The sequence below is a fragment of the Anopheles marshallii genome, chromosome 3 (genome assembly GCF_943734725.1).
Source record: "Anopheles marshallii chromosome 3, idAnoMarsDA_429_01, whole genome shotgun sequence".
Classification (NCBI taxonomy): domain Eukaryota; kingdom Metazoa; phylum Arthropoda; class Insecta; order Diptera; family Culicidae; genus Anopheles; species Anopheles marshallii.
Window position 1 is genome coordinate 9,949,085 of NC_071327.1, and position 21,748 is coordinate 9,970,832.

Sequence of the window (21,748 nt, forward strand, 5' to 3'; positions counted from 1 at the left end):
CGTAACCTTAAAAATTAGTGCCGTGAAAAAAAAAAAACAAGATCCACAGTGGCGTATCTGACTCGGTAGGGATCTAGTTTTGTGCGAACTGCCAAGTAGGAAGTATGCTAGATAAAACCGCCCCACGACGGTGTCACCGTTGGACGCTACTTCGGGTATTGTTATTTTCTACGGTGCTGAGTACCGTTCTACCATGGCCTATTAGTGGTGCTTATGCACTCCCGTACGGTACCGCTGGTATCGAGCTGGACGAGGAGAAGGATGCCATCTCACTCACCGCTTGTTACGTGGAGGATCTGCGCAATATTCGGGAGCATAATCAGAACCCGCTGGCGATAGAAATCAACCACTGCTACCTGCAGGAGCTTCCGAACGCAATCTTCATACGGTTCAACGATCTCAAGACGTTGGACATTTGTGACAGCCGTGTGAACAATTTGCAGGACTTTGCCCTGAATGGTTTACGAAACATCGAGTCGTTGAACCTATCCCGCAACAATCTCACCACGATAAAGTCGTGGAGTGATCACAACCTAGACACACTGCAAGTGCTCGATCTGAGACGAAATCTCATACGCTCGATCGACGAGTTCTCGTTCCATCGCTATCCAGCTTTGGTTAAGCTTAATCTGGCAGTTAACTTCATCGTCAGCATTCCCGAGGGCACCTTCAAAGCGATCACGAACCTAAAGAATCTCAATCTCGGCAAAAACTTGCTAACCACCATCGCTGAAGGTACACTCCGTGGTCTCAACAAACTGACGCACGTAGCGTTTCACCACAATCGCATCCGGTCGATCCATCCGTTTGCCTTTATCGGCAACAGTCAGCTGAGGGTGCTGCAACTGCAGGGAAATCAGCTGGAAGCGTTTGAACCGGAACTATTCGGGAATCTCCCACGGCTCACCTTCCTAAACGCAAGCAGCAACGAGCTTGAGACGATCGGTAATTTAAGCTTTAAGAACAATGGTGATCTACGATTGCTTGATCTAAGCTATAACCGGATCGGCCATCTGGAGGACAACGGGTTTAAGGGGTTGTACGATCTGGAGGTAAGATAAGTGGCTAGTCGCCATTTGCATGTCACTTAACGTGCTGGGTATCTAAAATATCTTTCGAAGAACCATTAATCTCTTCTTATCACGTTCCTCAAGGCGCTCAACATCAGTCACAATCAGCTGGAGGTGGTGAGCAAATATGTACTGAAAGATTGTGCTAATCTGCGGGACCTCGATCTCGCCGGCAACAAGCTGTCCCACGTCGATCTGAAGCTGTCCAGCTTAACGCCCCGACTGGCACGGCTCAACCTGTCGTGCAATTCCATCAGCGAGATTGAACACGATGCGTTCGAAGATCTACCGAAGCTGCACACGCTCGATGTTGCGCACAATCAGCTGACCGATGATACTTTCCTATGGCCGTTGATGAATCTCAGCGTACTGAACATGAGCCACAATGGGTTCCGTAAAATCAACGCGTCGTTGCTGGAAAGTTTCGCGCTTGCCGAGCTGTACGAGAACCCTTGGGACTGTCGTTTTCTCGTGCAGGAACTCGTGCACCACAGCAGCAATGTGATTTATGGCAAAAATTACCTAGTGGAGGATACGGGCCGTATTCTTACTGCAACCGGTATCGAATGTACGGACGAACGTGGAAAACATCGTGATATTGTAGTCGTGGAACCACAACAGAAACCCACCGACAGCGAATTGGTGCGTATCTGCACTGAATCTGTCCTCTCGACACAACTTTAACTCATTCTCGGTCCTCGTTATTTTTTTTTTTTGTAGGAATTTCAACGGTACAAGTTCTTCCACGAAGGCCACGTTGATACGCGTCCCATACAGGATAACTTTGACACAAAATCCACCGTCATTTGGTTGATGTCCGGTGCGATCGCCGTGTTCGGAGCGTTCAAGTTGATACAGATGCTGCTTCGGCACTCGGAACATCAGAGTGAAAAGTGGCGACTTGCTCAGCATGTAAGTAGCGATGAAGATCACGAAGCCGCACGGCAGTACTCCGCTGGTGATAATACCGCAAGTCCCATATCACCCACTTCCGCCAACTCCAGCGGGTTTAAGTTCTTTCTTAACGTGCCCCATCAAGGTTGTGTGCGGCAGTACTCACCGGCGATCAAATAATTGTTCGATGTGACCGTTTGTTTGCATTTATGTTTTGTTTTAATTTTGTTTATTTCGAAATTGTCAAAAAGTGATCGTGATTGAAACGGTTAGCAAACTGTTTAAGATAGTATTAGGAGTCCATTAAGTGTCAGACAATTGTATAGTGTGATTTAATGCTGTATGTATTTCCGTCCCGCATTTGTGAGCGTATCGATGTGTAATGTGTAGTGAAAAACAGAACTAATAAATATGATTATGTAAAACAAACTAACCCCTAACTATATGTTAACTAACTATGACGTGTAGAAGAAATATGTGTATATACAATGGACAACAAGATAGCTCCTCAGCTGTCTATTTTACCAAAGGCGTCGCCAAAGCAGAATTATTTAAAACATTTCTCGGCTCGTATTTTAATTTTATTACTCAAAAAATATTGTAATGCCTCCCCCCCTTCCGTGACAATGTTTTTGAGGTTATTTTCTACATTTACTGCTCTCGAATTACCTTTCAAACATTGCCGTGACCAGGATTCGAACCTGGGTTACTACGGCCACAACGTAGGGTCCTAACCACTAGACGATCACGGCTATAGAGGGTTGTAACGTTTTACTAAATTTAACATACAAACGTAAAATGTATCTTTTGAAGATTTATATGTGATTTAATCAAATTTATATCATTGTATCGAAATTACCGTGAAACTAAGTACGATAACTAAAAGAAAAGCTCAGAATTGGGTTGTAAATTTAGTAGCATTGTCGAAAACACGTAGAAATGTGCTCTCAATTCAACAACATTGTCCATAAATACTTCAATTGAATTCATGTTAAGTTTAGTCCAAAAAATAGTCAATTTTGACTTAATCCTACTTTGTGGTTTACGCATTGATGATAATCAACAGTTTTCTTCCTAAAACTATACGATTAAGCAACAAATCGCATGTTTTCAATTCAGAAATAAATTGTATTGATGTTGACATTTTATGATACGACATGACATCAAGCTGCTTCAAATTCACCTTTAACTCACGTACCATTTCTGTAAATGAATTATCTATTTTTAGCCCTCATTAAACTTAGCAAACTGGTTGTAAAAACGTTGATACGTTAACAATACACAAGCACACTCATACACTGTACTCCCAACTGTAAGTTGATTCCACCATTCAATCGCGCACTAAAACAAAACCGCCCTAAAGCCCCTTTCAGCACATTGCACCATAAACGTTTGCATGCTAATTGCAAGCACTTGTCGCTTTTATTCTGCTGCCACTGCTTGCTACGCGGTAACCGCAATCTCTTCGCGCGTTATCGACAATGCTGAGCCATCATAATTGGCGTGTGCGTAATACTGATGTTGTTAAATTGTTTCCCATAGCATTTATCATTCTCCTTACAGCCGTGATCGTCTAGTGGTTAGGACCCTACGTTGTGGCCGTAGTAACCCAGGTTCGAATCCTGGTCACGGCAATGTTGTTCTTGGCATGCTTTCATTCTCTCAGTAACGAGAGAAAAAGTAACCAACGCCCAACATTGTCACGGAAAGGAGGAATGCGCGCGCGGGGTGGATCCTTTTTTCCATCCTCTGATGGTTCCAGAAGCTTCTTCTTTAAGATAAATTTTCTGAAGAAAACTATAAACGCTGCTTTCTTGAATGAATGTACGATGAGGTCGCATTTTTGTCGGATCGCATCTCGCGTGTCCATATTCATTTTTTTCCTTGTATTCGTTGACCTACATTTCGTTTGACCATGCGGAGCACTTTAATCCAACCGAATAGCTTCAACGGTAAATGTTGCTGGAGAACTATTGCAATCCTTCACCGGTTCTGCTGCAGTCGCAATCATCCATTCCACAAACAGAACCATAGTTTCTTCGTTTTTATTTCCGTTCCTTTATGGTGAATGGAAGATGATGCTTTCTTTCACTTTACTGTCTGCTCTTCCGCGTCATTTGTCCGCAACGGCAAATCCAAATCCAACGGCAGCGGCTGGCGACAGCATAACGCAACATACAAAAAAAAACCCATACAACACTCACACACCAGAGCAAATAAACCCAAAACCGGAAGCTTAACGTAAGCCATTTTCTACCAGCTTGATGCCCAGCTTGAAATGCCCGGCAGGCTTTTGAGTGGCAGACTGGATGCGACTTCCGGATTTGCAATAAATTTCGGTCACGAAGACCTTCGCCGGGTGGGCAGAAGAAAAACGGGTTCCGCTTGGAAAATCGGCAATGATGGACGCACTGGGCAGTGAAGTGGTAGGGTGGAAAGAAAATGGAACGAAGGCCACCCATTTCGGTAGGTGGCAGAGGCGGCAGTGGCTTAAACTAGGACAACTTTCACATTGGAGTACCAACCGCACCACACTGTAAGCAGTGCGGGGTGAAGATAAGTTTTTATTATGCTGTCTGGCAATGGGGCTTTCGCTTAATGAACCGGAAGCGCAAGTGTCAGATAAGTTACGAATCGCATAAAGCACCGTTCGATGCCATGATTTTGGCGGAAAATTTTGCACTTGAAACGCGTGGTGCTTGCTAGCAGCGGGGCATAGTGAGGTCGCACCCGGACGGGAGGCGGCGTTCAGCCGTGTGGAACCGTTTAGTGCGAAGTGTCTTAGCGAAGGTCGCGGCTGCTGCTGGATGCGAACGATCAGCTCTGTTTTGATTCGCTTGTAACAAACAAAACATGCACGAAAGCACTTCCGCACCGGGCAGGGGAGAATGAATGGAAGAATTAGTTCCAACCGAATGGGGGTAATGACTGTTTGGTTTTTCTTTGTATAAAAAGTATCAATAAACACAAAGAGCTTCTCGAAGATGAGACACTATTTACATTCAATGAGGATGGGAGATTTGGAAAGAGTACTTTCGTCTAAGGATTGGCGCCACAATGATCAAACTACTGGGCTATTCTGTTCTATTTCATGCCAAACTACAATCCAGTATTAACTTATATATAATATATATCCAGTAAGCTGGACGAAACTGTTACAAAAATTCATTCATTATAGAAGAAAAAAAATATTCAAACATTCTTGGTTCTTTACATGTAATTAGTTCAAATAACTAATCTCATATTATTTCTCATATTATATCTACGACTTATTTTTGCGTGTAAGAATCTCATATTCGTCGAACATTTACTTATATTTAACTTTATTAACTTATATATTATAAATTAACTTATATCGTATTTTTGTATATAACTTTTATAATTTTTTTTTGCGTGTAAGAATCACTTATCAGTCAAAATCTAACCAATAAGGGTCCCATGGCACAGTTTTTTGTGTAATGTATAGTTTTTATTGTTCCCCATCGCATTTTAACAAAAATCTCTGCAATATGCGCACTTTGTTGCTGCTTGCTTTTAAAAACTAATTGATTAATAACGTATTCAACTTGACATGAATCTGCAAACGCACACCTTCTGATTGTTTAATAATGGCTTCAAAATCCGTACTGATCAGTTGGGACAACCCAAATATCTGCACGAAAGATACCCTTATCATGCGTATAAACATATTATGTTTGTTGTTGTTAAACATATTGTTAAATGCAACTAATTTGTACTTTACAAAGCTTCTCCGTGAAAAGATGAACCCTAATAATCCCTCACCCATGCCTTGCCCGTTCCAACAACAATCGGCACGAGCCCAAATGAATTGACCACTCTAATAATTAATTGATCACGAAATCGCTGCTGAAAGCCTACATTCCAACGGCATTAGGGCAAGCATTCCCTGTACGTGTTCGCTTCACCGGTTCGCTGTAAACTGAGGCGGCGGCAAAATCCGTTCCAGGACCTCCGGGAGCATCAGCCCAAATGTTAATAATTAATCGTTTGACCGTTTTGACTTTTGTGGCAAAACCCATCGGTTGTGTATCACACACCATTGCTGTCTGGGTTGGGCAGGGCTGGGCAACTCCACCATTTCATCCCGTTTGCGTTTAGCTTACCCTTCGTCTGGCAACCATTGGAGTTGGAGTGTCTTTGCTAGTGGAACATCCGGTTGGGGAAAAGTCCATAACAACATGAATCACTCCTAGCGCGCTCCCCCACACACACACACTAATTATTGTGCTCCAGCTCAAAACACGACCACTGGGAGATATCGCAGCGTTCTGGTACGTTCGGCAAACCACAACGAATCAAACGAAACCGATCGAACCGGTACGGTTCGCGGGCGTAGTCAGATAATTAAATCACGTCCAGCACGGTCCACCGACCGAGTTAGTGGTAATAGCTTTCGAAAAGTTTGCCAATCCTACTAGCGGATTCACCCCACCCCACCTCCCCCCCGACCCCACCTCTCCTTCGTGCTGGAAGACACTATTTCCACGCCAGAGCACTGAAACCGGATATCCCGCCGTTTTCCAACGCACCAAAGCAACCAACGCAACGAAACGACGGCTAAAATGTCCTTCATTAGCGTATCGGAACGGTACCACGGTACGGTTCCGTTTCGACAGTGCATGTTTTATTTCCGAACGAATTTCACCCGGCGAAGCGAATCGCCGTCTACGAGGGGGCGCGCTTTTTTGTGGTGTTAATTTATGGTGCTACTGCTGTTAAGCGCGTTACGTGAAGTTTGGAGAGCTTTAATTTGGATTCATTCCATTCGCTACCAGCACCGCTTAGAAAAATGCTTCAATTTTTGAACTTTTTACTTTAAACAATTATACGATTGTACCATTATTTTAAGTTTTCTTATATCTATTTTTTTAAACAACTTTTCTCATTTTCTAACACTTGCTTGACGTATGAAAATCTTATTTTCTAGTTTCTTTTGGCTCCACAAGCATGATATACTTGCTAACACCAACATCAAACGATGTAATATTTGCTAATCATTTGTTATTTAAATAACATCATCACAAAAAATACAAAATTACAGAAAAATTAATCACAAGCGTGTAAATGGTCCTCAAGCTACTGACTATCTGTGGTAGTTTCAACCTATACGACTCACAGGCTATAAAATTTGGAGACCATTGTGTTAAACTAATCTATACTCTAGCTGAAAGTACCTTGGAGAATGATGATATGATGATACGAATGATTTAGTTATCAACTAAAAGTGACAATGATATTTTGCAAAATATTCCCAAAACACATATAGCACCATATTCGATTCGGGTGGTTGAATGTTACAAAACATACCCGCCATACAATCGTTCCTCTCGCTTCGATACAGAACCATCCCGACCAAAGAAACCGTACGCCAATTAGCAAACAAAACTTTGAAGGAGCCAACCAATGGTGCTTTGTATGCTAGGCACTTTGCCAACGATAAACCCTCTACCCGTTGTTTCTAAGCAAATAGAAGAAAACACATGTGGCCTACTTAGCTGCAGGTTTTGATCGAACGCGCATACGAGTGTGGCAGTAGCGAAAGTTTGCATTTTGTTGCTAGATCGATCTCCATCCACCCGCCCGCGTGTGGATCACGGGCATGAGTTTGGTAGTGGCGCAGCTAATCATTACAAATATGTGAGCTCCCCGAGGATGGTGGGAAGGTTTTTACCAACACCAAAACAGCCAAGCAGCCAAGGCTAGGCATCCTGCCTCTCGTAGACAAATTAGCTCCCCGAAACAAATGTCTCCTACTTTGGCGAATAAAAATGGCTACCTTTCTTCGGGAGGGAACCCCCAGTGACTGCAGGTTCTGTACCGTCGAACTTCATTACAGACTCGTGTGTAAGGGTGTGTTGCTTTAAAAACCGTTTTACCCTTTTCCTTCTTTTCTTGTTGTTTCTTAGCCATGAAAGATATCCATCTTTCACTAATTCACCCCGAGCAGTCCGTTTAACTCGAGCGCATAACGTAAGACACTTTGCCCGAGCTTGATTCATGTTCGGGCCGTTTCTTTTGATTAGGTGTGATCCTTCTTCGCTTTTAAATGCTAAAGCCGTGCAAATAGATTCCGGTTACACATTTTCAGCCGAGCGGGGTTCCAGTGTCGGAACCCATGTTCTTCCGGTTCCCATCAACGTAATACCGCATTGCCGCATTGAAAGTGTGTGCCTTACGAACTTTAAAGTCTATTAAAAATGGGCACCCAGGAGTAGCTTATTTATATTCCCTGCTTTTCCCCTTTGCGTTGCGTCCCGCAAATGGCCGTTGCTGTATGGGTTAAGCGTAAGCGAATCAAAATACGAGTGTGATCAACATTTCAAAAGCAGCTCGAAAACGCCCTCGAAGATCCTTCGGGATTCTTTGGTGTGAACCTGATGCCGAAGGTTTCGGATGCGAAAAAACAGATGTTTGTTATTTTTATCATTCACCTCCCACCCGGACCGTGTCCCGTCCGGGAACGGTCGCTTTTAAGAGTGAATGTGAGGAGAACCATAGCGCTGTTCGCTTAGCTCCCATATCCTTAATCTATGCCGTAGTTCTTCTATTTCCTCGCCCCCCAAAAACCTCGTTCCCTGCTCCTACAGAGATGCCTACTACCATTGTTTGCTTTCTCTTTTGGGGTTTTTGGAGAAGAAAAAATCATCTCTTTAGGGCACCGAAAACTACCACCCTGGAGCCCTGGCCAAAGGTTCGAGAATCAAGGGGTTGGAACAATTTATTTTCTTCCCAAAGATTGCGCCACCAGTATTTGAGAAAGTTTGCTTTTATTTACCTTTTTTTGATATTGTGCTCGGCTCTTTATCCGTTTTCACGTTTGTGTGCCACGTTTGTAGCGACAACAACGTGACCCCATTTTATGTTTTCCGCCACACTGCAAAAACTCGATCACCCTCAATAGTTTTGTGGCGAAAACATGGGGGAACCATGGCAATGGGGGGCTGGGTATTGTGTTTTCTTTCTTCTGTTCTGTTTTTTTTCTTGCAAAAAATAACTAGACAATAATGTTTGATCCCCGAGGATAGATTCTCATGCAGCCACCATTCCCTGCAAAAGGTTGGATTGTTTGGGCAGGAAATGAAACCACGATGCAGTGCGAGTGCGAGTGCGATACTGCAGACATTGCGAGAAATCTTCCGAATCCGATTCGAACCCGTCCGACTATTCAAATGAATTGAACAGTGAAGCAATAGGAAATAACAGGAAGATTGTAAAATAAAGTTCAACTTCCATGACATGGTGCATTAATATGTAAATGCGATCCTAAATTGAATTCAGTGGTTTGGGAAAACGATGTGAGAGATTTGGGAATAAGCGATGCAAGACACATAAAAAGTATGAATTATATTCGGTTGAGGAATCACCAAAACCATTAGTTTTTTGGGTGAAGTCCGTGATATAAAATTAACTTAAAATTAAATTATTTTACGTAAATTACTTGATTTGTTGTATAAATTATTGCCATTGACATAATGACTCTCTCATAAAAGTATAGATAATTCATAGTGAAAATCTGAAGTAAACTGTAATCCCAGTTCAAGACTATACACTAGATGCAATCCCAAACAATTAATAAAGAATTGTGTTGCCTGGTGTTGCTCAGATGGCACACAAAACCACTTCTGTTGGTGAATTCCGGGCATTTATGGTCAATCGATAACTTCATACTATACAACTTCATACAAATCCATACTATTGTTAACAGTAAAAATCTGAATTTAATGTTTGGACATACGTCAGCCACTCATAGTAAACAGTTTCCTTCCAGTCCAACCGAATATACAGTTGGACCTTTCTGTTTATTAGTTGTAGTATTGGCCATTTGAGCTGTGTGAGCTCAGCGCTCTTACCATTAACGATATTTTATGTTGTTTCGTCGATCTTTATTTCCTGGGCGATGATACGACTTCTAACATGCCACAACGTATGCACTAATAAAAGGGACTCATTGTGAACGACCTTATAAAAAAGCTATTAAAGATAATTTAATGTACTACAGTTCACTTGAATCCTATGTTAAATAAGGATTTAGGAAAAATGCTACAAAAACCTTAGCTGACGTCCCACAAAATATAATAGCATTTTTTTAGTATTTTCTTAGAATTGACTATCGAGTGTTATTCCGCATTGGCCTCAATGTTATTAAATTTATTTCTATGATTCAGATTTTGTCCTAAAACTACTTTTTCCATCGATTTCGAGTGGTATAAGGGAAGTCAGTGGTCTTCGATTCGCACGATATTACCAGAAAATCGCATGACATACCGTTTGCAAACCATAAAAATTGTTTTAAAACTCTAACAATTAATATACGATTTAAAACACTCGAAAGCATGGAACGGCGCGTTGAAAAGAAGTAAGCATTAATAAAGCTCGAATAAATCCGCGCATTCCGGTTAGGAAATTGATTAAAATTATACATTTAATTAACAGAAATCCGTGCCCATTTGCTTATCTCGTTACTCAATTTCAACTATTTCCGAGCTTACCCTCACCCAGGCTTCCTGCTACTTTGACCGACCGGAAACAAAGCTAACCCGTGCTGGAAGCGTTAGCAAGCTTTTCCAATCCAACGTCTGTCATTGGCTGCCAGCCTACGGTGTAGAACGAAGTTCTTCCATTACTCCCCATTTTACCCAACATTCCTGATAGCGCAGGAAGCAAGATAGACTGATAGACAGGCGGACAGAATGACAGACGGTGCCGCTTTCTGATAGTGTGTCTCTGGGGGACATCTCAAACATCGCGGAATGCTGCTGGGAGCAGCTAGTCCAAAACATTGCTTCGCTTTGCTTTAACATCCTTTGGCACTTTCTGTTTCGCTGCACGCTCGATCCGATAAGCTGCTAATTGATTTATTTTTCCACCCCCATGCATTCAGCGTTGCACAGGATAATTTTAAGCTATATCTGCCTGGATTTTGCTATGCTTTGCTGCTCTAACGAATGCCATTTTTTATCTCTTCCTACCTTATTGCTTTGGACACCACCTGGTACGTACGGTTCTGTTTCACGATACGGTCGACGATCATGCACGGACAAACGATCCGGCTGACGCTACGTGGCAAACGATGTTCACACTTACACCCTGTGCACCAACAACGCCGCATGGGCAAAAACGAAAATCAATCTCGTTATGACGCGTATGCATTACCCTAACCGCTGCTTTACTTTGCCGCCATGATACATCGCATTGATACCTGATCGAATCGGAATACGCACCCACCAACACGTGGCAAACCGACCACGGCAACCAAACTATTTCCTGCCATTGCTTGTTAACGATACACGCTCGAAAAAACAAAAAATCAACACTACACTATCAAACAACCTCTTGACGTTTATCCACTTGCATCCGCCATTGTTTCAACGATCGCGGTTGCCGGGCAACGATACAATTCCACCGCTATCGTGGATTTTCATCTCATCCTCGGCTCGAATGGCGCTGTTAACGGGGGAAAAAAATCATCATCTCCAACAATCGCGCATCCTGGTTCTGCCACCACCGACAAACTCATCCCGCCGCTACGATTCGAGAAAATTCATTTTCCGTTCTCGGTTGCGGAAAAAATAAAAAAAAACCCACCAAAAAAAACAACATCCGAATCCATCAGCTCGAGTACAGCATGCCGGACGATCGGGATATCGCCATCAGCAAAGCGCTGGAAACGAAGTGTACGGACGACAAATGAGTATACGATACGGAATGAAATAATTATTGACGGGCAGGGAGCCGGCCAATCGGGAAACCATTGCGAGGCCGGACAAACAAAATGAAAATTATGTCCTCACTTCGAAGCTAATTAAAGTGCCGTCGCTTCCCATCTCACACATTTCACGTTCGTGTGTTGGTATAATTTATTGCGAACACAGCGTAGACAAAAAAAAACATCAGGTGATTGAAAGCGTATCCGAAACGTAGAAAATGGCGTACAGTGTTCGCTTTGATTTGTCATATACTATGGTCGATTAAGCCGAGGGCGTACGGGCCAAACGACGCACAAATTGCAATGCAACAGACGCTGTATCTTTGGTATAATTTTAAAACAGTAATTTGAGTTTTTAATGTGTGGAAAAATGCTCGAATGTCATTATGAATGTGCTCTTGGTGTAAATGTATTGAAAGGCTTCAAACATGATGTTTGCTGCCCTCATCCCATTGCCGACACACTACCCAAAAACGGATAACGGATGCGATAGCAACTACAACGACCGGATGTTATTCTTAATCAACGCCGTACCACCACGAATGGATGTCGATGAAAGATTTTACACTCGTTTTAAACCCAACCACAGCGCTGATGCGAAACGTCACACACCCGCTGGCCTTCCTAATTCCGAAAAGCCAAAAATTAAATTAAAATCAAAAGTCGGCACCGACTCCGCCCGGCAAGTCCCAAAGTTTATCTGATGGCCCAGATAACATCGGCCCTTCATAAAATCTTCTCGAATGTTTCCGCTTGAACTTTGAACCCCCGCCAGGCGCTGATATTCCTGACGATTTTCCCTCAGTCGGGTTTCTGGTTTAGTTTTTTTTTGTCGTTCCCCCCGTTTTCTCTAGAATGGTTCCGGGCACGCGCTTTAAAATTTGATGCTTTTTCCCCAAAGTTCCCTCTCGAAACGGGGCGCAATGGATATGGTCTCGCCTCGGTGTACAGTGTTGTGCAATATCTAGGCAACAACTTTAATAGGCAGTGAATAGGAGAAGCAGTTTTTTTTGTCGGTAATAGAACATACTTTAAGTGATAAATCAAACAGAACCGTAGCCGTAAATGCAATCAGTAATGTCCCCGGATGAAAATGGTTGATAAGTTTCACGTGAAGCATGAAACAGAACGATTTTAGTGCGTTCGGAAACGATTCCGGTACCGTGAAATAATATCACCATTACCAATTTTTTTTATATAAAGCCTGTACATTTTATTTTTCTCTTTGAATCAGCTCAACAATGATCTATTCACAGTTAATGTTTTATTTTCCTGGCGTTGCGCATTTGCTTTCCTTCTCTGCTGTACAATTACTTTGGAAAAGTCTAAATGACTAAATGCATTAGATACGAAATTGAACGAATCTTTGTACAATAGGTTACCAACAATAACAACGAAAACACTTCGGCGAACAAACCAAACTCCCACCCTGGTGAATTGTCTTATTTCTCTGGCAAAGGATCTCCGTTTTTTTCACCCGCATGGTGAAATAATCTATATAATATCACCAAACAACTTAACGGTTAACGGTACAGTGCATGATAAACAAACCAACTCATCTGAAGTGAATTTCAGAACGTTGAACACTGACCAATGACTCTAAACTAACAATCAGCTACGGCGTAGCAAGTAAAGGGCAAAGGTTTCTCGCCGAGTAACCGCACCGGCGGCGAATGCCGCAGGTATAATAGTGTCGCACTTGTCCCATCGATTTCCTTCCACAAGAAGCAGAATGGAAATGCTTATGTATGTCTCGTCTATGCCTACTTATAACAAAGTGTAAAGAAGAAGGAAATTTTTTGAAAACATATCACTAACAAACAAAAAAGAAAGGAATAGCCCCATAGGAAGGGAAAGAAAAAACGATCGTTAGAAAATTGCACAAGTTGTTTCGCGAGTCGGTGACTGGTATGTTTTCCCTACGAGTAGAACTTTTCAATAACGTCCTTGTTCTTTTCCACCACGATGTTACGTTTGATCTTCAGCGTAGGACCTAATGAGAAATGAAACAGGGAACAACATTTACAAAACACTTTGACTTAAAACCAGGATTGTCAGCGTGCTTACCGAGCTCACCACCAGGCACGGAAAAGTCTTCCTTCAGTAGGGCAAACTTTTGAATCTTCTGCGCGTTCGAGATGGCTTTCGCATTCGCGCGATCGATTCCTTCCTGAATGGCTTTCAAAACCTGCAAGAGATGGCAGAAAGTAGCATTAATTAGTCGTGCACAGCACAATTTACGCAAAGATAAAACTACAAACCTTCGGGCAGGGACCTGCAGCATGTACTTCACTCAGTTTGCCATATTCGACGCCAAGTTCCTTCAGCGCAATGATCGTCTCCGGCGTTAGCTCATCCTTCGGTGCACCGGTATCGAGGTTCATTTGCGTTTTGAGCGTTATCAGCATGGTAAGGAATTTGCGCTTATCACCCACGAGGAACGCATTGCTCACGTACGGTAGCTCATTCTTGACGAGATTCTCCACGTGCACTGGCGGGATGTTTTCACCGCCCGCGGTGATAATAAGTTCCTGCAGGATGTGAAAAATACGTTTCAATATGAAGTACGCAGATACAAATGGCGAAAAAAACGACAAGCAAACTCCACAACATTACCTTGATGCGTCCCGTGATGTACATAAAACCGGACTCATCTACGTATCCCACATCGCCCGAATGCAACCATCCGTCCTCGTCAACAGCTTCGTGAGTTTTTCCTTCCTCTCCTATGTACCCCATCAGTATGTGACGGCCTCGCATGCATATTTCGCCGTGTCCCCTCTCGTCCGGTTTGTCGATTTTCGTCTCGAGACCACCGAGTGGTTTACCGATCGTATCGAAGTTATAGCTATCCGGTGCCGTCAGCGAATGCGCACCGGATGTTTCTGACATACCGAAAGCCTCGTTGATCGGTAGATCGAGGCTCATGAAGTACTTTTTCGTTTCACGGTCCATTGGTGCGGCCGCTGTAGCCAATGTTAGGCAGCGGCTGAATCCCAGCGCATCTTTTACCTTCGACAGGATGTAGTTCTTCACCAGGCGATATTGCCACGAGTTTGTCGGTTTTCTTTAAGATGGGAAAGTAAAACAGTCAGTCAGCACCATCGATGTAATCGAGACAACATATCTTAACACCTACCCTTCCATCGCGTCCAGATGGTGCTGCAGCGTAACGCTTTTTGCCCAACCGGCCACCAGCTTCTTCGCCGCACCGCTCTGGGCCCCGATCGCGAGCATCTTTTCCTGGATCTTCTCGTACACACGGGGCACCGCTAGCATACGCGTCGGTTTCGCTTCCTGCAGCGTGTTCAGCAGCGTACCCTTCATCGCATCCTTATCGGCAAAGTATACGGTGCAGGCGAACTGCAGCGTTAGGAAGATGTCTACCATCTGGGCGGCGACGTGGCTGAGTGGCAGAAAGGACACGAGCACCTCCTCGGCGTAACGAATTTGATGGAGCCGCTTGCCGATCGCATACGAATCCCAAGTGAAATTGTCGTGGCTAAGCATAACGCCCTTTGGATTACCGACCGTACCAGACTACGAAGATCACGGATAACAAGGGTAAGTTTGGTAAGCGAAAGTTTGATTTTTGTTTCAGATGGTAAAAACAATATTATTTCTTACCGTATACACCAAGCAGCAACATTGGTTGATGGCTATGTTCGCGAGACGATTGTTAAACTCTTCCTCCACGTCATCTACGTTCATTTCTTCCAATTCGGACCACTATCGTTTGGGTGCAGCATTCAGCCAGCCAAAAGAAAAAAAAACAGAAACAAAATTATAAAACAATAAATTATGTAATTAATATTGATTGAAGGCAGAAACACATATAATCAATAACAGGAAAGTAAATTAAATCATTGCAACTAAACGAAACAGACGTTAAAATTGATTATCGTATCAGAGGACCTTAACGGAGCAATAGAATAATATTAACAAACATCCCGCAACAGAACCACATTGTGCTATGTTATTTTCATCCCCGTTGACAAAACGTCTCAATTGTACAAACGAAACGAATTTCTTCACCATTCGTAAGAAGACATCTCGTTATAAAAACGTTTCACCAATTTTCTTTCCACCCAAAAACCGGCACCGAACGGCGCATGGCGGACAGCAAATGGTGGCATAATATTCAACCACAGAGATTGGTGATTCGTGTCCACAGTCCGGTCACGACTTGGCATGTAGTCATTTTGAGGCAGCAATTTTGGTGGTGGTATTCCGTCCCAACCGTGCCGTTTACCCTACTTTTCCTCCCCCTTGTTTCCCAGCTATTGTTTTCCGCAGAGTACAACTCCCCGACAACAACACATTCGGAAGCGGATCCAGGAACTGCGCACCCACATGCGTTCGGGTGATCCGGAGCACTGTATCCTTTTTTTTTTCCCTCCCCATCCTAGCTTCATTCTCCATTCATTAGCAATCCCCACGAGACAATTGACAACTTCCGCATGCAATCGATGATGTTCAACCCAAGAATGACTTCTAAAACAAGGCAAAAGCAAGGCGGCTGGCTATAACACTCCTCGGCAAAATGGGGAAAAAGTTCGGCAGGATGTTTTTGCAGTTCCGGTGTGCCGAGGATTCTTTAAAGATTCCTTTGTTTTCAGCTTTCCATTGGGTGGGTGCCCATCCCATCGGTAACCCTTATAGCAGAAGAAAAAAATCAGACCGTCTCTTTTTACGGGGGGTGCTTGTGTTTTTTCTCCGTACTGCACAGGTCACGTACCAGCGTAGGATCATTTCGATTCATAATGATTTTTTTTTTTTTTTGTACAGTAAAAAAGGTATCACTGGTGGAACGGTGCCCACAAGTCAGTGTTGGCGGATAAGAAACTTAATGAATAGAGACGAATGCGTTTCTGGAAATTGAAACCGTATAAGCACGAATGGAAGTTTCACTGAGTTCTCATATTTACTCAACAATACTCGCCGTTATGGTCCTACATCATCCATACGAGTGCTCTTCTGTCATTCAGAAAACACCAATTCACATTTTCCAACCGTACATTCGAAGCCCACGCAAGTTCTGTGGTCACCCACCAGCAAACACTTCCGACTACCCCAACAATGTTTCTTAGCCAAACATATCAATCATATGCTGAGAAAAATTGACTATTTGTATCCAGCAGTTTCAACCACGAGTCTGTAGCCCAACATCCACTGCCGTTGGTCCCGGCACCACTCACGTCACGCCCGGCATCGAAATTGGAACTTGATTGGATCGGTACCATGCTTTGCCAAACAGAAAAAAAGGTCGCTCCTTCTTACAGCGTGTGTTCCCCGTACCATCCTCTGTCCGATGCTCGCAGATGCTGCGAAGACGTTCCAACTTAAACGCGCGGCACCGAACCAAACGGAAACAAGGGGAAAAGGGCCACCATATCGGACGTCCCTATTTCCTGCTGCCACGAATTGGTAGCAATTTGCTGTCGAAATTGTACCAAACACACGACCGCCCCGAATGTACAGTCACGAATTTGGCCGCCTGTATAGTGGGCGAGGGAATGCGTTTTCCTGTTTGGACCGCCGCGCGGATGCAGCACCAGCGACGGTGCGATGGTGTGATTTATTTTGTCCGATTATTTATGATATATTGGAACGTCTTTGGTTAGTAGCAATAGCAACCCCGCTCGCCCAGTGGAAGAAATATCGAACACACTTGGTTGTGCTCAGGTCTCGGCGGGAGAGCGGTGCCATTTTTATCGAACCCGAGCTGGCGCTACTGGCGGGTGTGAAATAATGTTCTCCATTGACAGATTTTTAAGGGCAGGGCAAGTATGTTCCACCACCTATTGCGGCCCCGGACCGTGTGGATGATGATGATGATGATGCGACAATGTTGTATGGCAATGTTGGACAAGAGATTTGGTCCCGGTCCCACACACCCAGACACCGCACGCACACGCACATGGAGCCGAAAGTGAAATGAAAAGTGGGAATATGGCTAACCGATGTAACCCAACACCTTCACCCGTACGAAAAAGAACGATACATTTTATCGACTTTCTTTAAAAGGAAAACCCCGAAAAACATCAAGTACGCAATGCAACGCCGGGTGCTGCCAGCGGTAAGGATCGATGGAACGCTGTTGGCGTAAAGGTTCCTGTTTATATGACGCCATTATGACGGTACTGCGGATAGTCAAAGGGCGTCGCATCGCAGGTGTCATCATCGTTAATGTTTCGCTTTGCTCCTGCCCGCACCGTACCGACGATGCGCAGATGATGGCTACGGTTACACGGTTTAACCGGTAGCTTTTCTCAGTTCATGTACCGTGATTAATGATGTTGTATCTATTTTTCCCTCCCCGCACTGCAAGCTTGTCGGAACCGTCAATGTGTTTTCTTTTGCTTTTACCCGTGCTTGAGCACATGATGTCAGGTTGGAAGGTTAACATTTTCGTGATTGTTGCGCGCAATAAAAAAAAGTATCATTTAAATTTGTCGCTAAAAGCACCCAAATTTGAATTGAAATTTGTTGTGCGAAAATTGTGCGAAAAGACGCTAAACTTACACAACGTTTCCAAAAAAAAGCTTGAGAAGTAATGGGGGCGCCCAGTGGTTCAGTGATAGTCGCGTCAATCTCCACACGGAAGACCCAGTACCAAATCCCATCCAAATCCATGATTATTCAGAAGCCGTGATTATTCCACAATGAGTAATGATTATTCCATTTTAAAGATTATTGATTTATAATGATTATTATTGATGCCTTCGAAAGTTCGACGGTTGATTCCATCTTGTGCTGTACAAGCTTAATTCATTGCATCAAGTTAAACTGCACAAGTTCTTCACCCAAATGCTCATTATGAGGGAGATGACTGTATTAGCAAACATTATAGACCAAGACATAGTGAAAAACGAGATGAAAGAATGGACGTTTCACATCATGCGATTAATAATATTCTCCGTCTGCGAATAGGATCCAAGCGCGAAATAAAAGTCTATCAAAAAAAGCTTCTGCCGTGCACATTCCGTTAAAACAATAAGCCCAATCTCCCAATCTACAATTAGTTGGAATATATCCCTCGAGCTATTCAGCCACTCCTTTAAGTGTCATTTGCTAATTTCATTCCATTCGCTTTGCTGCGATATAGACCCCCGACAGTAGTGTGTGCAAATTGCACAGGGCAGGACACAATCATCATCGGTTGGTGCCGATTATCATCGCCGGTGGGGTAGCAAAATGCAAAAGGAAAACTAAAATACCGCCACCAGGATGAATTTTAATGCGGATTTACGCCTGTTCCTTTCAACTGTTCCTAGACCCGCGCGCCAGGTAGCAGAAGAAACCTATTACCCATTCCGTTTCGCTCGCCGCATAGGAGGAGGATTTCGATATAATTTGGTTCAAGTTTTTTGCCTATAGAATCGGGGTTTTTTTTTTTTCTTTTCGCTACCATTAAAAACGTGTTCTTTGCGACACCACATACAGGTTGATAACGGAAAATCCAATAACATTCTAATTGAATTGAAAACACCTTGCGCTGTCGGTATGGATCCTTTTAGGCAATTGTGCTCAGTGTGTGTACATGGAGCTTAATCGATGCCTTGAAATATATACCAACCATTGATATAGAAAACGCAAAGTATCTGAAAATAATTAATATTCTTAAAGTATATGAGATTTCTCGTGTATCTCAAATAATAATCTTTCATTGTGATAATCAGTAATAAAATTAGATAATTCAGTAAATATTCTCAAGGACACAACAGGAATTATCATAACATTACAATAATTATCATGCTAGAACAAATCTAACTTATTAATAGAAAATAAATTAAATAAATAAATAAAAATAAAGGAGAATTTTAAATATTTATAGAATACTACGGGTTACTTAAGATTTTAAACACTACAGTCTGTAAAGAATAGAGTTTACGAGGATTGTATACCAAGTAATAAATTTTACAAGAAGACGAGGAAGGAAATTCTTAAAATGTGTAACATAAGCTTTAAGTAAGAAAAAGGCCTAAGGTTGTCGAGACTACCGAACGCAATGAATATAGAATAATATCAAGCTCATACAGTTCTCGTGATTCTCATGTCTCCGTGACCTACATATCTCAGGAACTACAATTTGTGGTAAAATTTCAACAAAACTAGCATGAGATGGATCATTTTCGTCGAATACACACGATGAAAATGCTTGCAGACCACTTTAATAACAAGAATACTGGTTGAAAACTATCTCCATAAGTAAAATCTCACTATCCACTGTTTCCTTTTCTGAGTTTTATCACAAACAATACAATGCATTTGATCAAACACAGAAACACCTCGATTATTAACTGTAACGGCTTACAAAAGCTTGATAAAGATAGGTCATATTTGATTCATTACCCCCATCGACCCTAGTGCGAACTGGTGGAAACGTGGTTTGCGACAAAAAAACCGAAACGGTAGCAAAGGGCAATTGCAACTGTTGGTTTATAAGGGGTGCTTGAATTGATATAAAAAACATACGTACAGCACGCGCTCGTTTCATGTGTTTTTTTTACCACAACTCCCACCGGACAAGTTCCGAGTGTACGGAGTGGGCAGTGTGGCACAAAAACCGTTCAGCTCGCAAGCGCATAAAAGATATCCCTCAAACCCTGTCCAATGGTGCTGACTATTCATTCGCCACTGGTCGGTCCCTTGGAAAAGGTAACAGGAAACCCGACCTGTTTTCCGAGTGCTCTGGTCAGCCAAAAAAAATCGTACAAACATGATCGACGTGGAATGGTGTTCGTTGTTAAATAACAAAAAAAAAAACGATGGAATAAAATACACTGTAGTAAGCGAGTTTGGTCGGAAAACTTACGCGATAGTAGCCATCCTCCCGCTTGACGTACGGTGCGTACGGTGGCATCGTTTGTATGACTGTTTTCAGGTTCGGCAGGTTCTGACGAATCGAACAGATTTTCTCCATCTGTTTTGCATCGTCCACCACCACGATCTGGGCCCGGGAGCTTTCAAGCACATGTTGCACCGATTCAGCCGAGTTGGTCGTGTACACGCCGGTAATGATGCCGCTGGAAAACGAGACGAAACCCCGTTACACGAACGTTGCGTACAATGAATCCCACCCAAATAAAAAAACATGCTTCCAGGCCAAGCACACCATCCATTTGCCGGTCAACTATTACTACCCGAACCTTACCCAGCATGAATCGCCGAAAGCTCGGAAACGAACCATTCCGGGCTGTTGAACGCCAGCACGGCCACTGTATGGTGGGGCTCGAGCCCGAGTTTGATGAACACCTTCGCCATATGATGGACACGGTTGCGATACTCGCTGTAAGTGACAGTTTGCCACTGCTTTTGGGCGTTTCGGAACACCATCGCCGGATGGTTGGGATGGTCGCGCACGGTACGGTTCATCAGGTCCGGGACGGACAGTGGATCGAGCGAAGCCAAACCTTCCTTTGCTATGCGCAACTTCACCGGTACGGTTGGATCGGTCGATGTGTAGCTATCGGCCGGTAGGATACGTCCCGTTGGTCCCGTCACCGACGGAACCTTGCCGTTCTCTTCCCCAGGCATGCTGTTCGGGTGTATGGGGCGGTTCCAACCACGGTTCTAGATCACCTTCTGCCGGTGTTGATTTACCGCAAATCTGCAAAAGAGATGAATAGCCAATTAATATGGTTCAATTAATCCAAAAACGGTTCTAAAGTCGCGCTAATGCAATACAACGCCCTGTAATTAATGCGATACGAAAGTCATAAATGGCCATTATCTGGCGATCAAAGCCCATTTGTACGATTAAACGTTAATTGTATTGCACGATTATTGCACAGTCATACATCGTGCGAGTATGCCGATTTCCGAGCCGTTTTGTATGTGTTTGACGTTGCCAAAGGGCAACAGAAAATCTTCCGTTGCCAGTGGCCACTGCTGCTTTAAGAGTTCAATGTGCAGTCCAAAGTACACAAAAGCTCTCGAGAAATTACATCTTAAAATGGGTAATCTCTGTTTGATGTAATCTTCGCGTGGCCTTAACGACATGCTACTATTATGCCATTACGAAGGCCAAACTAATGGCTTAACACTGGATTTA

General features: G+C 43.3%; 1 protein-coding gene, 2 non-coding genes and 1 pseudogene across 3 annotated transcripts; 2 read left to right on the forward strand and 2 right to left on the reverse strand.

Annotated features, from left to right (window-relative positions):
• Window positions 1-104: 104 nt before the first annotated feature.
• LOC128710753 (insulin-like growth factor-binding protein complex acid labile subunit) lies at window positions 105-11,699 on the forward strand (annotated as a pseudogene).
• Trnah-gug (transfer RNA histidin (anticodon GUG)) lies at window positions 2,645-2,716 on the reverse strand. Its single transcript has one exon. It is a non-coding gene; the product is annotated as a tRNA-His (tRNA).
• On the forward strand, window positions 3,527-3,598 carry Trnah-gug (transfer RNA histidin (anticodon GUG)). The gene has a single exon. It is a non-coding gene; the product is annotated as a tRNA-His (tRNA).
• A 1,911-nt stretch (window positions 11,700-13,610) lies between the features above and the next one.
• On the reverse strand, window positions 13,611-21,231 carry LOC128711662 (very long-chain-fatty-acid--CoA ligase bubblegum). Its single transcript, XM_053806545.1, has 8 exons — window positions 20,849-21,231; window positions 20,510-20,720; window positions 15,319-15,420; window positions 14,831-15,231; window positions 14,308-14,758; window positions 13,953-14,222; window positions 13,759-13,879; window positions 13,611-13,684 (listed from the first exon to the last, which is right to left on the reverse strand). The coding sequence occupies exons 1-8, from the start codon at window positions 21,229-21,231 to the stop codon at window positions 13,611-13,613; spliced, it is 2,013 nt and encodes a 670-aa protein (XP_053662520.1).
• Between the last annotated feature and the right edge of the window lie 517 nt (window positions 21,232-21,748).